The sequence below is a fragment of the Pinus tabuliformis genome, chromosome 7, assembly GCF_031772625.1.
Source record: "Pinus tabuliformis cultivar Carrire ecotype Pingquan chromosome 7, CPIR1, whole genome shotgun sequence".
Lineage (NCBI taxonomy): Eukaryota > Viridiplantae > Streptophyta > Pinopsida > Pinales > Pinaceae > Pinus > Pinus tabuliformis.
In genome coordinates, this window is record NC_142293.1 from 1249735634 (window position 1) to 1249752192 (window position 16559).

Here is a 16559-nt window from a genome sequence, read left to right on the forward strand (position 1 = left end):
TTGCCACTTTTTACCCACATGTGCCAAAAGAGATGGTACAACCACCTTTAAACTAGAGTATTTGGTTGTTGCCTTCACCTTTTTCCAAAATTTGTATGTGGCATGCCAAGTACATATTATTCTGGACATTCTGAGTTCTTGTTGATTTTTTTGGACCTAGGACACAATGCATTGAGATCCGTGAACTGTGTTAGGAAATGTGAAATGTTGTAAACTAGACTGCCATGTTGAGAATTGTTAAATGAATACTGCACCAAGGCCAAAGAAGTACATATAGACTCAATGACACTTGACCATGTGGAAAAGACATAGGTGTGCTCAAGACATGGGCTGGACTAGCCCTACATAGTGTGATCACCCCTACAACACCAATGCTTCCTCTAAACCATTTGTCCAAGTAGATCCATCTTCGGGCTTCCACTCCATCCAGAATGAAAAGGACTTAAGGATGGAGACTAAAAGAACCAGGAAAGGCCAACCATAATAGGCCTAGGATACCATAATACATAGTCATCACATGGCCTACAAGGCTTTACACTTGCATCTCTCTGGATTTACAATGGTGTTATCAAAAGAAAATATGGCTATAGCTAACAAGGAAAATCTACTGTTTCATTATTATTAACCAAGTGGTGACCTTTACCTGTCAAACCAGTAGAGGGAACTGATGATTCCTTAATGTGTATATATCATTGTAGAATCTAGATGACTCATGATGATGAACCGTAAGATACATTCAGTATTCTTGTAATATTGTATCAGCCTGTCTGGACTTAGGACTGGAGATGGATATCAAAATTCAGTATCAATATGTGATATCATGATTGACATCTTAAACATGTTATATATCAGTTTTATTTTCATATTTATGTAGCGATGTATTTGTTTGATGTGTTGTTGCTTTAGATGTTTAAAAGAATGAAAAAACATGAAAAATTTTGTAATTTTGTTAAATCTATCAATATTTTCTAATAATTTCCCCAATACTTCCAATAAATTATATTCCAAACCCTTGGCAATATATTTGTCAACACAATATTGTTAGCCTTGGTAAACCATCTGTCATGGTGAAAAAGAATTTATCCTCCAATTAGGGTAAAAAATCCGTGTAGAGGCCATATATATGTTCCATGCTAACTTAGAACCTCTTACAGGGAAACTCTTCCTATTCAATCTCCCATCCATCCTACCATATTAAGATTCCCTCCTAAGATTGTATATATTTTGGGAATTCTTTTGTAGGTAGCATCTAATAAGTAATTTAGTAAAATACCCAAAGAGGATAGCCTAGTGACAAATTACAAAGACATGGATAATTAGTCTTCAAGCATGCATTTAGAACCTGAAGATACTGAATCAGAATTTTCTTTGCCAAACATCTTAGATCTTATCCAGCTCATGAACCAATGCCTGGTATCAAATATGATCTTTTCTTGCTAAGAGAAACCTTCACTTGAGCATTGGTAAGAATACGCATATGATAAAAATGATCCCATGCTTTTCAGAGTGATATTCTATCTGTACACAACTACAATGTACATTATAGTAAACAAGGTTTATCTCAACTTACAGGCAGACCAGAAGACACCGTACAAATAGTGCCCAAAATCTGCATCCATAGAACAGAAATGGTTACATTTCAAATGTTGTACAGAGATAACAAAATAAAGAAAAAATATACTGATTGAACAGTCAATTACCTTTGTAACCAGAGTTCTCAGATGAAGCAGATTGGGGATATCATTTCCATTGAGGTAAGCCATAACAAGGGTGACCTACCAAATGTAACAAAATTGGATAAAATTTAGCATAAATAAATATTAAAAATTGCATAAAGATTGTTTTCTTGTTGAATATCATTGCAGTAAAGAGACTATTGGAAGTTGGAACGTACCCCACCACCAGCAGCTGCTGGAGCCCAGTATAACACCAAACAACTGGATATAAGCACAAGAAAAATCCCAAAAGCTACATATACCAAGAAGGAAATACCCAGACTTGACTGGACTATCATCCTCTGAGTCCAACTTTTCTGCAAAATAGTACAAATTTTATTTTCTGATCTACAAGTATGAAAGTATACCAACACTGGATTTTTAAAGTTAAAAAATGAAAAAATTGATTGAATTATTCTTTAAGTATCAAATGCATAGGAGATATTACTAGGAAATTGTCAATCCTATCAATTAAATTAAAAAAAGATATAAAAAATTAATAAATAAAATAAAATACAAACCCAATCATGCCAACAATCTGCAAGCTTATGATGGAAGTTAACTCTATCAGATTGTTCTAAAGCAATGACCAAAATGGATAGTTATATAAGATTTTATTTGATATACATGAAGTATTTTGACATCAAAGTCTGGGAAAATAATAAATTCCTTGAGGATCAGGAGATGATAAGGCTAACTTATTGAATCGCATACAAAAAATCCCAAAGCAGGATTACAAGATCCTCTCAAATATGTTGATTCTAAGACTCAGATTCATGTGGAAAAAATTGAAGGGGGTATTTTGTATAGTTCTCATGTAACATAACAGAGGTGGAAAGAGTGAGAAGCAAAAAATAAAGCAATTTACTAGGTTGGTTATACAAATAAATTACTAGAGCTCACTCAAAGTCATTGGGATTCAATGAGCATCCAGTTACACTAAAGTTCTGAATTTTGATTCCAATAGGACATGTTACCGCTCATTTCAGCTGGGGTACATATGTACTTTCTAATTTTTTGCCAACACCGTTGTAAGGCCAAAGAATCCAAGTCAAAGGCCTTGTAACCCATGTGGAGGTCCTGTTGACCACTAAAAGTGCATTTGAAGATTTTTCAAAGACCCCATGATCAAAATACACTTAGAGCATTCCAGCACCATCAGATCAGTCAGAATTCCAGACTTCATCCGGGCTTTTAAGCCTATTTCATTTTCTTCTCTTCATTCTGTTGTTCAGATTCCGTAGCCCTGCGGAGACATTGTAAAAATGATTCTAGTATGATGAAAAAGAGTCATGTAACAGGCCTAGGTAGCTTAGGAATTTACTAGCAAGTGAGTTCACTCTATGGAGGTTTTTTCCTTAGCTAATTATTTGTGTTTTTTAACATTGAATAATTAGTTGAGTTTTTCTCCCAGATATACCCCAAAGCTAGAGTGTGGTTTGATGGTAGAGTCTTAGGTGAGTCCTAGTGTCTAGAGTCAATGTATATTACCATACTAGATCATCTCTAAAGTTTCACGGAATTTGGTTGAGTTTAAGTGTCATTTTTAATTATTAAAAAATTTCCCGCATGAGGAGATTTTTAATAAATTTTTGATGTAAGATGTAATAAGTGTTGTTTAGAGAAGTTGTAGGGGGTATGAGTACTCAAAATTAGACCTCTACACCTCAACTTTCTACTAAGACACACTTTGAGGGTCAAAACATGATTATTTACCCCTCAAAATCCATCTTTTCTAAGTTTTCACAAAAACTGGCAAATAAATTAGCAATTCTCTCCAAGTGGAAAATACTCAAAAATGAGGTGGAAATAGGGATAAAAGTCAAACCAAAAAAGTGATGTGGATCCCATTCATCAAGGAAATTAACCACAAAAAGATTTGATGGTCCTCAAGCACAACAAATGTCCCAGAAATTTGCACTTTTTTAGGAGGATAATTTGAGTTCCAAGATTTGATGGGGTTTTGGTTAAGTTTTGACTTGAGATAAATTTGAAAGGGGTCTCCTATCACTCCAGCATTAAATTTCCACTCCACCCAGTTTACCAATTTTGCAAACGGCTATCTCTCTTGAGGATCTGCGCAGGGCATCTAAGGGTTTTGATTTGCTTGAGAGAGATCTAGATGTTTCTCAAGGGGATCAAGACATTTTTCCTTGGGATCACCACCTATCAATTGGATATGAGATTATCATTGGGATCTGCTCCCATTTTTTCTATAAATTGAGCCAAGGGCTCCTCACTTTCTAATCATTCTAAATCAAGCTACTGGGCTAGCAGCTCTGCAAATTTTATACTCATTTTTTTCATATCTAATAAAGCAAAGACTTTGGGGTTTATTCTATGTGGTGTTATTCTTCTGCTTTTGAGGTATAATTGTTTCAGTTTATGCTTAATGCTCTACTTGTGCTAAATCGATTTATTATTTCCACTTGTCAGGTTTTGGATCTATTGATGTAAGCTATCTTGCGTTAATTTTTGAGCTAGAGGACCACTCTAGAGGGAGAAGCACTAGAGGGTTTTTGGTTGAACCCCTAGCCTTCTTTTTCATTGTGTAATCTAGTTCCTTGTGGATCTAATAATTTTTTGTCAAAGTATGTAGAGATCTTTTTGTTTTGAAGCAGATCTCGTGCGTGGGGTAAGTTTTTGGTTGAATGAACCCACTCCCAATTCAAAAGGAGCAAGAACCCACATTGATTTACTTCTCGTAAAGGCTGATCTAAAGATTAATGAGGGAGTTTTCTATCCTAGCTCGCTAAGACGTTTTTATTTATTAAATTTAAATCCAGATCTACTATTGTATGTTCTTTCATTAACAGATCTAGCTTTATAGAGCTTATTTAGAGAGTTAATCCCTTATTGCTTGCACAAGAGAGAAGGTGTCCTCATACACTTGTGGCTGGCATCTATATTTTTAAGTGTACATTCTCATTATCTTCTGAATCGATTTTTCTTGCTTCAAATCTAATCGTCCTCTTGATGCTTGCACAGTTCCTTGTGGAAGCTTGATGAGTGTGGTGTTTTAAGACACTTTGAAGGGATCTATAGGTGGAGGCCTAAGATATCAAGAGATCTACACACTTGAGACCTCTTCCTACCCTAATCTATGGACAGAAGCCTTTTATCCTTCTCTTGTGCGCAAATTTTCTTCTTGAAGATTTGCAAGTTGAGCCATTGAAGTTAGATCCCTTCGAGGAAAAGCTAGTTCCCTCACTCGAGGAATTGCTTCATTGTAATTTCACAATAAGTATTGTAATATTCTATCATTTTTATTTTGAGGAGGAGCATTTGATCCTTGAAACCCTTTGTTGTAAGCCCCCTCAAAATCTAAGTCCCTCACTTCTCTATAAGAGGGCATTTCTAATAATAATAAAAGAATTTTTCTTCTTGAGGGAGCTTGGGGATTTCCCCTTGGCATCCAGATCATTTGGAAGGAGGATCTTTGGGTGATCATTGACTAACTTGTTTTATTTGCTTTGCTAGTTTAGTTTATTTTATTGCACATTTCATAATCTAATTGCTCGCTCACATGCTAGATCTGTTGAAATATGTAACTAGGTTCGGTCTTCATAATGACACATGTAATCATGATTTTATGTATTCGTCGTAAAGAGAAAAATAAATTGATTATTGTCATTCTTGAGGCATGGGTTTCATGCTCAAGGGAAATTTATTTTTGGTTCAAGCACCCATTGAGTGCTTCTAGGGCTTGTCATTGAGTCTACAAGTCATAAGAATCATTGTCATGTATGGAAGACCCTTTTGGGCATGTTACATATTATAAAGAAAAATTTATTTAAGTCAAAATAGAGTCAAAGACCCTCCAAGGCCTTGTCAAGATGCAAGTAACAAGTCGGCCTATCAAGCAGTGACAAGTCGGGTTAAAGCTAGTGACAAGTCGGCCTACAAGCTAGTGACAAGTCGGCCTAAGAGGCTAGTCGATCACCTTTGAACTCACTCAAGCATCTCGTGGAAACACAAGAAGAACAAAGATACCCAGCAAAGGGCAGAAGAATCCAAGGAGAGGAAAAGTGAGGTTTGCAAGTATTGTTTTAGGCTATATTTGTTCATACGTGCGATGAGACTAGGGCAGAATGTAATATTCCTAATTAGCTATGGCTAATTGGAATATTCGATTTTGTTCAATTTTTACCTTCTATAGTTATTTATAAATAAAAAGTGAGGAAGGGGGACATAACTCACTTTAGAATAAAAAGTCACTTCCTAGGTAGCACAACGTTGTGACTTAAAGGGGAGCCAAGGGGGCCAAAGGGGGACGCAGAAATGGAGCCCACGCAGACACATGGAGAGACTGCGCAGGAGGGAAGAACACGTGGCACGAGGAGAAGCACGCAGGAGGAGGTGAGCCTAGGGATTGTGAGAGGCAGAGGCTATAAAATAGAGAGGAGCCCCCTCATTTTGGATCATTCAGTTATGAACTTATGTGCATTTTGAGCAAGTCGTTTCAACTTCTGAGCACGCTGGCTGTTTAGCTAGTCTGTGGCACTGTTTAGTGCATTGAGTGTCTCCGTTAGGAGATCTCACCCTTAGCCCCGGGGGACTACGAGTGCCTGCTCGGGCAAGGTATTTCCATTGGCATTTCAACAGTGGTTTTATCTGCATTTCAGCAGCAGTTTCATCAGTGTGTTGGAGGACTACGTAGCACTGAGAGAGGGACGCAGTTCTTTCTGGCAGTAGTGTTGGATTGGGGTTTGCAGGAGGAATTATGTTGGGTGTTTGAGCAAGGGACCAGCCCTTATCTATTGGCGGATTTTTGGCAAGGTTCAGGCGGAGTTTCAGGTTGAGTTTAGAGGGGTTTCCTTCAGTGGCAGCGCAGAGCTTTGAGGAATTGCGCAGAACCCCAAGGGGGTGATTTTCAGGGGTCAGCTAATCCAGGAGAGCTTTCTGGATTTTTCTGGGTCTCTTGAGTAGAGCCCGAATCCAAAGTTTCAGCTTATTCCGAGGAGGGGAGCAGCCCCAAATCATCAGTTGTTTCCTAGCAGCAGCAGCAACATAGCAGCAGCATCCACGCAGAGAGGCCATTCTTTGTTATTCTGAGAGTATTTCTTCACTTGCCTTGTGCAAGTCGAGGTGCCATCTTTCTGATCACCTCCTGTACTTATCTTATTGCTCAGTATAATAAAATGGCTTAGCATTTTACGCTGCATTTCTTGAGTATCTGCTCATATTTCCTATTTACATTATTATATGTTGTACCATAGTTATTTTGTCATTTTTGGGTTATTGTATCATTTTCACGTATTTGGTTGGAGTTTTGCTGGGGTTTGAGGGATATTCCGGGTTAGGGATATTACAGTGGTATCAGAGCATAGATCTGGCTCAGCCTGTGGAGCTAGCAATCTATGACACCAGGGGAAAAACCCTATATCTGTTACAGAGGTCGGAGATACAGAGACTCTGGGCGTAGGTTGGAGAACACTTACGAAGAGGGAGACTGTGTTCCAGTAGTAGACGCAAAACGGGAGGAGCCTATAGAGGACGCAGAGCAGGAGGCTCCGATGGCAGATGATAACGGGAAGAGATTTGCGAATATGCTCCTCAAATTAGTGCAGGGTCTGTTGAGACAGATTGAGGTGATGGGGCAGAGATTCACAGCAGTAGAGGCCAGACAGCGTGAGAGCCCACAGGTTTTTCAGGTTGGTGAGGGATCGGGCGCATCCCACCATTTGCCAGAGCAGCGTGATACTGCGCAGCAGGTAGCCTCACATGCCCCTACACGCTCTACCATGCCCACTTTCTTGGGAGCAGACACAAGGGCCGGAGCCCAGCAGGAGGCAGAGCCTGGACATATGGGTGATTATTTTGCAAAGTACCAGGCCTATGGGCAGGCGTTCAGGGAAGCCCTCTCATTCAGAGATTTTGTTCAGCTCCAACAGGATAGTAGACCCCGCGACCATCACAGAGGGTACCGGCATTACCATGATGGTGACACCCACCGTGCAGCGAGTAGATTCCACTTGCCCACGTTTGATGGTTCATCAAACAGTTCGGCAAAGTCTTGGGTGGAGAAGCTAGACATTTATTTCCAGCTTAACCAGATGTCAGAGACAGAGGCCATCAAGGTGGCAACATTGCATTTGGATGGTGAGGCCCAGGATTGGTGGTTTCATGGGATGGTTACACTGGGGCACTCCACAGTGACGACATATGCCGAGTTTACCAGGAGACTGATGGAGCGATTTGATCGGAGGGATCCAGAGCAGCATTTTGTTGAGCTGACGAGGCTCAAACAGACAGGGGGCCCAGAGACCTACATTGCAAATTTCTTGAGGGTCTCTGTGATGGTGCCAGACCTATCCACAGAACAGAGGGTTTAGATGTATGTTGAGGGGTTAGCAGAGCCACTTCGGGGTTTAGTCCGATCCACTAAACCGGCCACACTCCAGGACGCTATCAGCAGGACCCGGGACTTATAGGATGTCTTACCCAGGACCCGAACACCTTACCCCCAGAGACAGACTTTTCAGTCTAAGGGGAAGGATGTGAGGATTCCTCCTCCAAAGGGGAATCCAGGACGAGTACAGCTTGATGACGATGCCAGGAGGGAGCTGAAGAAGAAGCGATTGTGCTTCACATGTCAGGAGCCGTGGGCACCGGGACATAGATGTGCTGCTGGCAAAGCACATTTTATTGAGGTCTTCTCCGAGAGCAATAGAGAAGAGGATGACGAGGATGATGTGGAGGCAGGAGATAGCCATGCCATACAGGGACCTTTGCCACCTCCACCGCCAGCAGCAGGTGGTGCATCTTTTGCACCTACCGGAGGGGCCCTTGCAGCATTGCAAGGAGTTCCCAAGTATCTGACGCTACACGTACGGGGAACAGTATGTGGCAAGCGAGTATCAGTGTCGGTGGACAGTGGGGCGACCCACAACTTCATCGATACCCAGATGGTTGAGCGAAGAGGTATACAGACAGAGAGCTTCGATGGATTTTCAGTCTTGGTCCCAGGAGATCAGACCATGACGTGTGCTCGTTATGTTCCAGAGCTTTCAGTGACGATGGGCACCTACACGTTGACTGACCACTTTTTCGTGGTCGATATTCCGGACACCAACATGATACTGGGTGTTCAGTGGCTTATCACTCTAGGGAAGGTCACGACAGATTGGAAGACCCTAGAGATGGAGTGGGATGATGAGAAGACAGGGAGGCATGAGAAGATACGGGGACAGCACACATATCCGCCTCAGACTGTTTCGGCTCATCGGATGGAGGCAATCTTCCGGAAGGGAGACATAGAGTGGGCAGTGGAACTGCGTGCATCAGAGGTAGGGACTACAAGGCAGACGGTACATCCAGAGATACAGTCCATCCTTGATCAATATGCCATAATTTTTGGGGAGATTCCACCAGGACAGCCACTGAATCGGGGGTTTGAGCACACCATCGAGCTTGAGCAGGGCATACAGGCCATGGTCACCACCCCCTATAGGCACTCCAAGGCCTATCGGGATGAGATTGAGCGGGCTATCCAAGAGTTGCTGGCTCTTGGGCATATCCGACCGAGCACGAGTCATTTTGCTTCTTCTGTGGTGTTGGTGAAGAAGAAGGAGGGTACATTGAGGATGTACATTGACTACAGGGCCCTTAACAAGAAGACCCTGAAGAACAGGTACCCCATACCTAGGATCGATGAGTTGATGGACGAGTTGAGAGGGGCACGTTTCTTCTCAAAGATTGATTTGAGGTCTAGGTACCATCAGATTCACATGAGGGAGCAAGACATTCCCAAGACCGCCTTCAGGTGTCACTATGGGCACTTTGAGTTCTTGTTGATGCCTTTTGGGCTAGCCAACACCCCAGCGACATTTCAGTCCTGTATGAATCACATTTTCCGTAGTCACTTGAGGAAGTTTGTGTTGGTATTCTTTGATGACATTCTTATTTACAGCAGGGCTTGGGAGGAGCATCTCCAACACATTGAGACGGTATTGCGTATATTACAGGAGCAGCAGTTCTATGTCAAACTCTCCAAGTGCAAGTTTGGGTTGACGGAGATGTTGTATCTGGGACACATCATAGGGGTGGACGGAGTGAGGGTCCACGAGGAGAAGTTCAAGGCCATCAGAGAATGGTCGGAGCCAAGAAATGTGACGGAAATTCGAGGATTCATTGGCATTTGTACTTACTACCGGAAGTTCGTCAAAGGTTTCTCGCAACTTGCTGCACCCCTGACAGATTTGACGAGGAAGGGGGCATTCGGTTGGTCAAATACGGCACAGCGAGCCTTTGACAGGCTCAAGGAGGTTATGAGCAACTGCCCAGTGCTTGCGTTGCCAGATTTTACTCAGCCATTTATTTTGGAGTGTGATGCATCGGGAGAGGGGATCGGCGCAGTGTTGATGCAGGGAGGTCACCCTATAGCCTTTGAGAGCCGGAAGCTCCTTCCGCACGAGAGGTTGTATTCTATATACGACAAGGAGATGCTGGCCATCATGCATGCATTGGCTAAGTACCGGCAGTACTTGGTGGGTAACAGGTTCAGGGTGAGGACTGATCACAACAGCCTCAAGTTCTTTTCGGAGCAAAAGCAGCTACAAGAGAGGCAGCAGAAGTGGATCAGCAAGATCCAAGAATATGACTTTGACATTGAGTATGTCAAGGGTAAGAACAACGTGGTAGTAGATGCCCTTTCACGTAGACCAGCCATGTTGTCTCTTATGAGCTTGGATACAGACTGGAGGGCTCGACTCTTAGTAGAGTACTCCAAGGACAGGTTTGCATGTGAGGTTCTGGATGGGCAGGTGGCAGATGACAGGTATAGGGTGGTCGATGAGATCATCTATTACAGGGACCGGATCTTCTTGACTGAGGGGTCTCAGCTCAAGAAGAAGATACTCCAGGCATCACATGATTCATCATTGGTAGGACATCAAGGGTTTACCAAAACCTACAGGGCCATTAGGGAGAGGTTCTCATGGAAGGGCCTCAAGGAGGACGTACTCCAGCACATCCGGGAGTGCGATGTTTGCCAGAGGAACAAGGGAGAGATGAGCCATCTCGCAGGATTATTGCAGCCTCTTCCCATTCTGGAGGGGAAATGGGAGAGTATTTCGATGGACTTCATCACAGGGTTGCCCACGGTACAGGGCAAGGATTGCATCTTTGTCGTCGTTGATCGACTGATGAAGTACGCACATTTTTTTGCCATATCCGCACACTATACAGCAGCACAGGTGGTCGAGCTGTTCTTTAGAGAGATCTTCAGGCTACATGGTCTTCCTAAGACCATCGTCAGTGATAGGGACAGCCGTTTCATGGGCGGATTTTGGCAGGAGCTTTTCCGGCTGGTGGGGACGAAGTTGACACCGAGTACCAGTTATCACCCACAAATAGATGGACAAACAGAGATAGTTAACAAGTGGCTAGAGGGCTACTTGCGTAACTATGTCAGTGGGCAGCAGCGAGCATGGTTGAGGTGGCTACATCTAGGGGAGTATTGCTACAATACTTCACATCACATGTCCATTGGTATGTCACCATTCTATGCCTTATATGGGTATCATCCTTTATCTTTTGCTGACGTGATGTTTGGTGATAGCAAGGCTCCCAGAGCCAAGATTTGGATCCAAGAGAGTCAGGATATTCTCCGAGCTCTCAAGGATAACATGGCTACAGCACAGAATCAGCAGAAGCTATATGCCGACAGGGGTCGGGTGGAGAGACAGTTCGAGGTAGGGGACATGGTCTACCTACGATTACAACCATACCAACAGTCGTCACTAAAGCAGAAGGGGGTTGAGAAGCTCAAGCCCCGCTTTACGGTCCGTACAGGGTGATACGTAGGTTTGGACAGGTTGCATATGAGCTGGAGCTGCCCCAAGGCAGCAAGATTCATAACATTTTTCATGTATCATGCCTGAAAAAGGCATTGGGGAAGCAGGTGACAGTGACAGATGAGCTACCACCCATGGATGACGAGGGGCATTTGGTATTGCAGCCGGAGGCTATCATTGATACCAGGGAGAGGCAATTGCGGAACAGGACGGTCCGAGAATTCTTGGTGAGGTGGAAGAATTTGCCGGATGAAGATGCCACCTGGGAGAGTGAGAGGATCTTGCAGCATCCATCACTTCAGTTGCTTGAGGACAAGCAACATTTTGCCGGGGTAGACTGTAATATTCCTAATTAGCTATGGCTAATTGGAATATTCGATTTTGTTCAATTTTGCCTTCTATAGTTATTTGTAAATAAAAAGTGAGGAAGGGGGACATAACTCACTTTAGAATAAAAAGTCACTTCCTAGGTAGCACAACGTTGTGACTTAAAGGGGAGCCAAGGGGGCCAAAGGGGGACGCAGAAATGGAGCCCACGCAGACACATGGAGAGACTGCGCAAGAGGGAAGAACACGTGGCAAGAGGAGAAGCACGCAGGAGGAGGTGAGCCTAGGGATTGTGAGAGGCAGAGGCTATAAAATAGAGAGGAGCCCCCTTATTTTGGATCATTCAGTTATGTGCATTTTGAGCAACTTCTGAGCACGCTGGCTATTTAGCTAGTCTGCAGCACTGTTTAGTGCATTGAGTGTCTCCGTTCGGAGATCTCACCCTTAGCCCCGGGGGACTTCGAGTGCCTGCTCGAGCAAGCTATTTCCATTGGCATTTCAGCAGTAGTTATATCCACATTTTAGCAGCAATTTCATCAGCGTGTTGGAGGACTGTGCAGCACTGAGAGAGGGATGCAGTTCTTTCTGGCAGTAGTGTTGGATTGGGGTTTGCAGGAGGATTTATGCTGGGTGTTTGAGCAAGGGACCAGCCCTTGTCTATTGGCGGATTTTTGGCAGGGTTCAGGCGGAGTTTCAGGCAGAGTTTAGAGGGGTTTCCTTCAGTGGCAGCGCAGAGCTTTGAGGAACTGCGCAGAACCCCAAGGGGGTGATTTTCGGGGGTCGGCTATTCCAGGAGAGCTTTCTGGGTTTTTCTGGGTTTCTTGAGTAGAGCCCGAATCCAGAGTTTCAGCTTATTCCGAGGAGGGGAGCAGCCCCAAATCATCAGTTGTTTCCTAGCAGCAACAGTAGCATAACAGCAGCATCCACGCAGAGAGGCCATTCTTTGTTATTTTGAGAGTATTTCTTCACTTGCCTTGTGCAAGTCGAGGTGCCATCTTTCTGATCACCTCCTGTACTTATCTTATTGCTCAGTATAATAAAATGGCTTAGCATTTTACGCTGCATTTCTTGAGTATCTGCTTATATTTCCTGTTTACATTATTATATGTTGTACCACAGTTATTTTGTCATTTTTGGGTTATTGTATCATTTGCACGTATTTGGTTGGAGTTTTGCTAGGGTTTGAGGGATATTCCAGGTGAGGGATATTACATAGAATTCATTACAACATAGCCCAAGTATAGTCACCTCAAGGAGGCCGAAACAAGGTGGAAAAAGGATCATTCTTGCAAGCCGAAGTTCCAAGGAGATTAGCTCAAGACAAGTGAAGAAGACAATCATCACAATCTTCCCTAGATTGGTCACACGTGTGAAACTGCAAGGACAACAGGGAGGCCGAAAATTGTAGGTGAAAGAGGCCAAAGTTGCAGTCAAAATTGCAGGTTGAATTTCTCGGTCAAGGGAGAAGTGAAGGCTGCAAGAAAGCAAGTTTGACTTGGGTTGAAAAAGTACTTCAAGGAGAAGTTTTACTTGGTCTTGGAAGGGCCTTGGTCAAGGGTCATAGGTTTTGGAATTCATCAATTGAAGTTCTATAAGAAGAGAAAATTCTTGTGGGTTTTCCTCTCAAAGTGGAGAGGTTTTGGCCCCGAATGATCGCCTATATCTTGTGTCCTCTTGTCTCATTGTTATTTATTGTTTGGTAGTTGTTTGTTGATAAGAACACTAAATATAATCAATTAAAAGAAGAATCTAATCAAGTTAAATAAAATACATCACAAGCAGTTATCAAAGTAAGAGAAATCACTTAATTTGTTGCCCCTAAATTTCTCAACATGGTATCAGAGCTAAGGTGACAAGACAAGGAAAGGCAGCTTGAAGAAGGACCATCAAAAGGGATCAAAGAGGACATTGAACCATCAAGAAAGGATACACAAGGGCCGAGCACAAGGAAATCATCAAAGGAATAACCTACTCATCATCTTGAAGGAAGGAATCAATGTTGCACTAATCGTTATCGAGATAATATCGGCGCGAGGAAAAAATCGGAAAAAATCGTAATAATCAGGAAAAAATCAGTAATAATCAGGAAAAAATCGTTTGGTACAAAAATATTCATTTTTTTTCAATTTTTTTAATATCTAAACCATCTACAACATAAAATAAATACATTGACAAATAAATATGATAAAAGAACTAATATATAAGATGTTTAATATCATTTATAGTGCTAAAATCACACATAACAGTGAATCATGTCCTGAATAGTAAGTCCTGACTCCTGAGTCCCAACTCAGCCTCAAAATATCAACAAAAAATATAATAATGTGTCTCATATCATGATTCATAATGTCATATACAATGAAATGAACCAAATAACTAATACTATTGATTTCCTCTGCCCCTCTTGCGAGAAAATGCTATAGCTTTCCCTTTCCCTCTAGATGTAGATGCTGGTGCTGGTGGAGTTGGCAGTGGAGTCTATTGTGCTCTAGAAGCTGAAGAACTAGAAGTAGCTGCCATAGGAGGTAGACCACATCCTCTACTGGTGGCAGGGGTAGCCCGGGCAGGTGGTGTCACCTCCTCCTCCTGTTGCTCCTCCTCCTCCTCCTCCTCCCCCCCTCCACTACATCCTGCACTAACCAATCATCAGCAGACTCCATGAGAGGCCTCTCGGCCTCAACCCTCCATGCAGCAGTGGTGTCAATCCCATCCAATGAGATGGCCTCCATATCAGGTGTCCTCTCAAGTTGCCTCACCCACAATCGAAGATTGTAGTAGACGTAGACCATGTCATTAAGTCACTGGGACTCCAACCTGTACAAAGATCATGAAATAATAATTAATAATTATAAAAAAAATATTGTTTAATGAATTCAAAAATTTATTTGGAAATTTGCAATATTTTAAATTTTTAAGTGTTAACCTATTGCGCTTCTTGTTGTGTATTTTTTCAAATACACTCCAGTTGCGCTCACATCCTGAGGAGCTACATGTTTGGCTGAGGATTCGAATGGCAAGCTTTTGCAGAAGGGGTACCCTGGCACCATACATTCTCCACCATGCATCTACAACAAAATTACAAATAAAATTTTAAATAAACATAAGAAAAAAATGGAATTTGAAGAGAATGAAATTTGAAACAAAGTTACAAACTAAAAAATACCTGGCATTTTAATCGTCCTATCAGTCACAACCATGTCAAAGCCAAATGTGCCACCTGCCATCCTATATGTCTCAATTTCTTTAGAGATCTCTGTACGTTCTGCTGGAGATCGCACCATCTTCTGGACACAGGATAAGAATCCATCCATGATCTCAGCATCAAATACAAACCCACATGCATAAGAAAATGCGGGGTTCAGGAAAATCCCAGCAGCATGAATGGGACGATGGAGTGTGTTGTTCCATCACTCATCAATCACTCCCCATAGGAGGAGTTGTCTTTGAAACCCCTCATCTCCCTTATCATCATAGTAGGCCCGAATGGCTTCTTTGGCCCTGTCCATGGCCTCATACAAATAGCCCATTGCAAGCTTCTCACCATCAACTAACTGAAGAACCTTTACCAAAGGTTCAGTAACGGCGCACACCTCCTGCACTCCCACCCAGAAGTCTTCCTGGTATGAAACTAGTCTGCATACGGCCTCTCCCTCTGGTTTGCAGCTCATTGGCAAAGCATGCCACTCCTCTGAAAGAAACATTCTCTTCACATCCCACATATAATTCAAGAGGGATTGAAGAGATATGAAACTGGTGGCAAACCGTGTAATGGCGAGGCACACTAACTCTTTGTTGTTGGTGAATCTTCTCATCAAACTAAGCATAGATGTATGGTTATATATAAATTTTGTAATGCTTTTGGATGACTCAACAATATCTTTGACAAAGGGAATTTTCCCTATGTCCTCCAACATCAAATCAATACATTGTGCAGCACAAGGTGTCCAAAATAAAGTAGGATGCCTGTCCATAAGCATCCTTCCAGCAGCAACATAATTTGCAGCATTGTCCGTTATGACTTGGACAACATTTTCTGCACCCACCTCCAAAATAAACACATCTAGCAAATCACATAAATTTCTTGCATCTTTGATTTGTGCAGATGCATCAATAGATTTGATAAACATAGTCCCCTTGGGACAACTAACCAAGAAGTTTAGAAGGGTTCTCCCCTTTTGGTCAGTCCAACCATCTGACATCACAATGCATCTTGTTTGTGCCCATGATGCCCTAAAATCCTCCAATCTTTTGGTGCAGTCAAGCTTTTCATTTTGAAGAATCCGGTCTCTGAAATCATAATAAGAAGGGATTTTGTACCCTGGGCCAACAGTTGCAATAGCATCAATAGCAGGTTGGAAAAATGGATTATTCCTTACAATGCTAAAAAGAATATCACTCCAAAGGAGAAATTTTGCCAGCAACTTGTCAGCTTGTTCTTTCTCAGTTTTTTTTAGCATTGAACTGATAGATGGTTGTGAACCAGGTGTGGTTCGAGGAACAAAAAATGATGAGGCAGCTACCGGATTGGTTGATGCTGCAGTAGAACCAGTGGCACTTGCTTGTTCAGCTGACTTTTTTAGTTGCCTCTTCACTTCTTCTTTGGCCTCTCTATTGTGGTCTAAAGTTTCCAATGCTTTCATGGCTCTTTGGATGAGTTCAGGATTTGTATTTTTGCAAGGCCCTACATCAAATCCAGGGATTTTTGCAAGGTGATACTTCA

General features: G+C 42.4%; 1 protein-coding gene across 1 annotated transcript in view; it reads right to left on the bottom strand.

The window, feature by feature from the left end:
- LOC149251902 (chloride channel protein CLC-d-like) overlaps positions 1 to 16559 on the bottom strand; it is a 214408-nt gene that overhangs the window by 131004 nt on the left and 66845 nt on the right. The window contains exons 4-6 of the mRNA XM_089459624.1: positions 1895 to 2032; positions 1701 to 1775; positions 1571 to 1609 (exon numbers count right to left, since the gene is read on the bottom strand). Coding sequence (XP_089315750.1) covers positions 1571 to 1609; positions 1701 to 1775; positions 1895 to 2032 — 252 coding nt within the window. The remainder of the gene's footprint in view (positions 1 to 1570; positions 1610 to 1700; positions 1776 to 1894; positions 2033 to 16559) is intronic.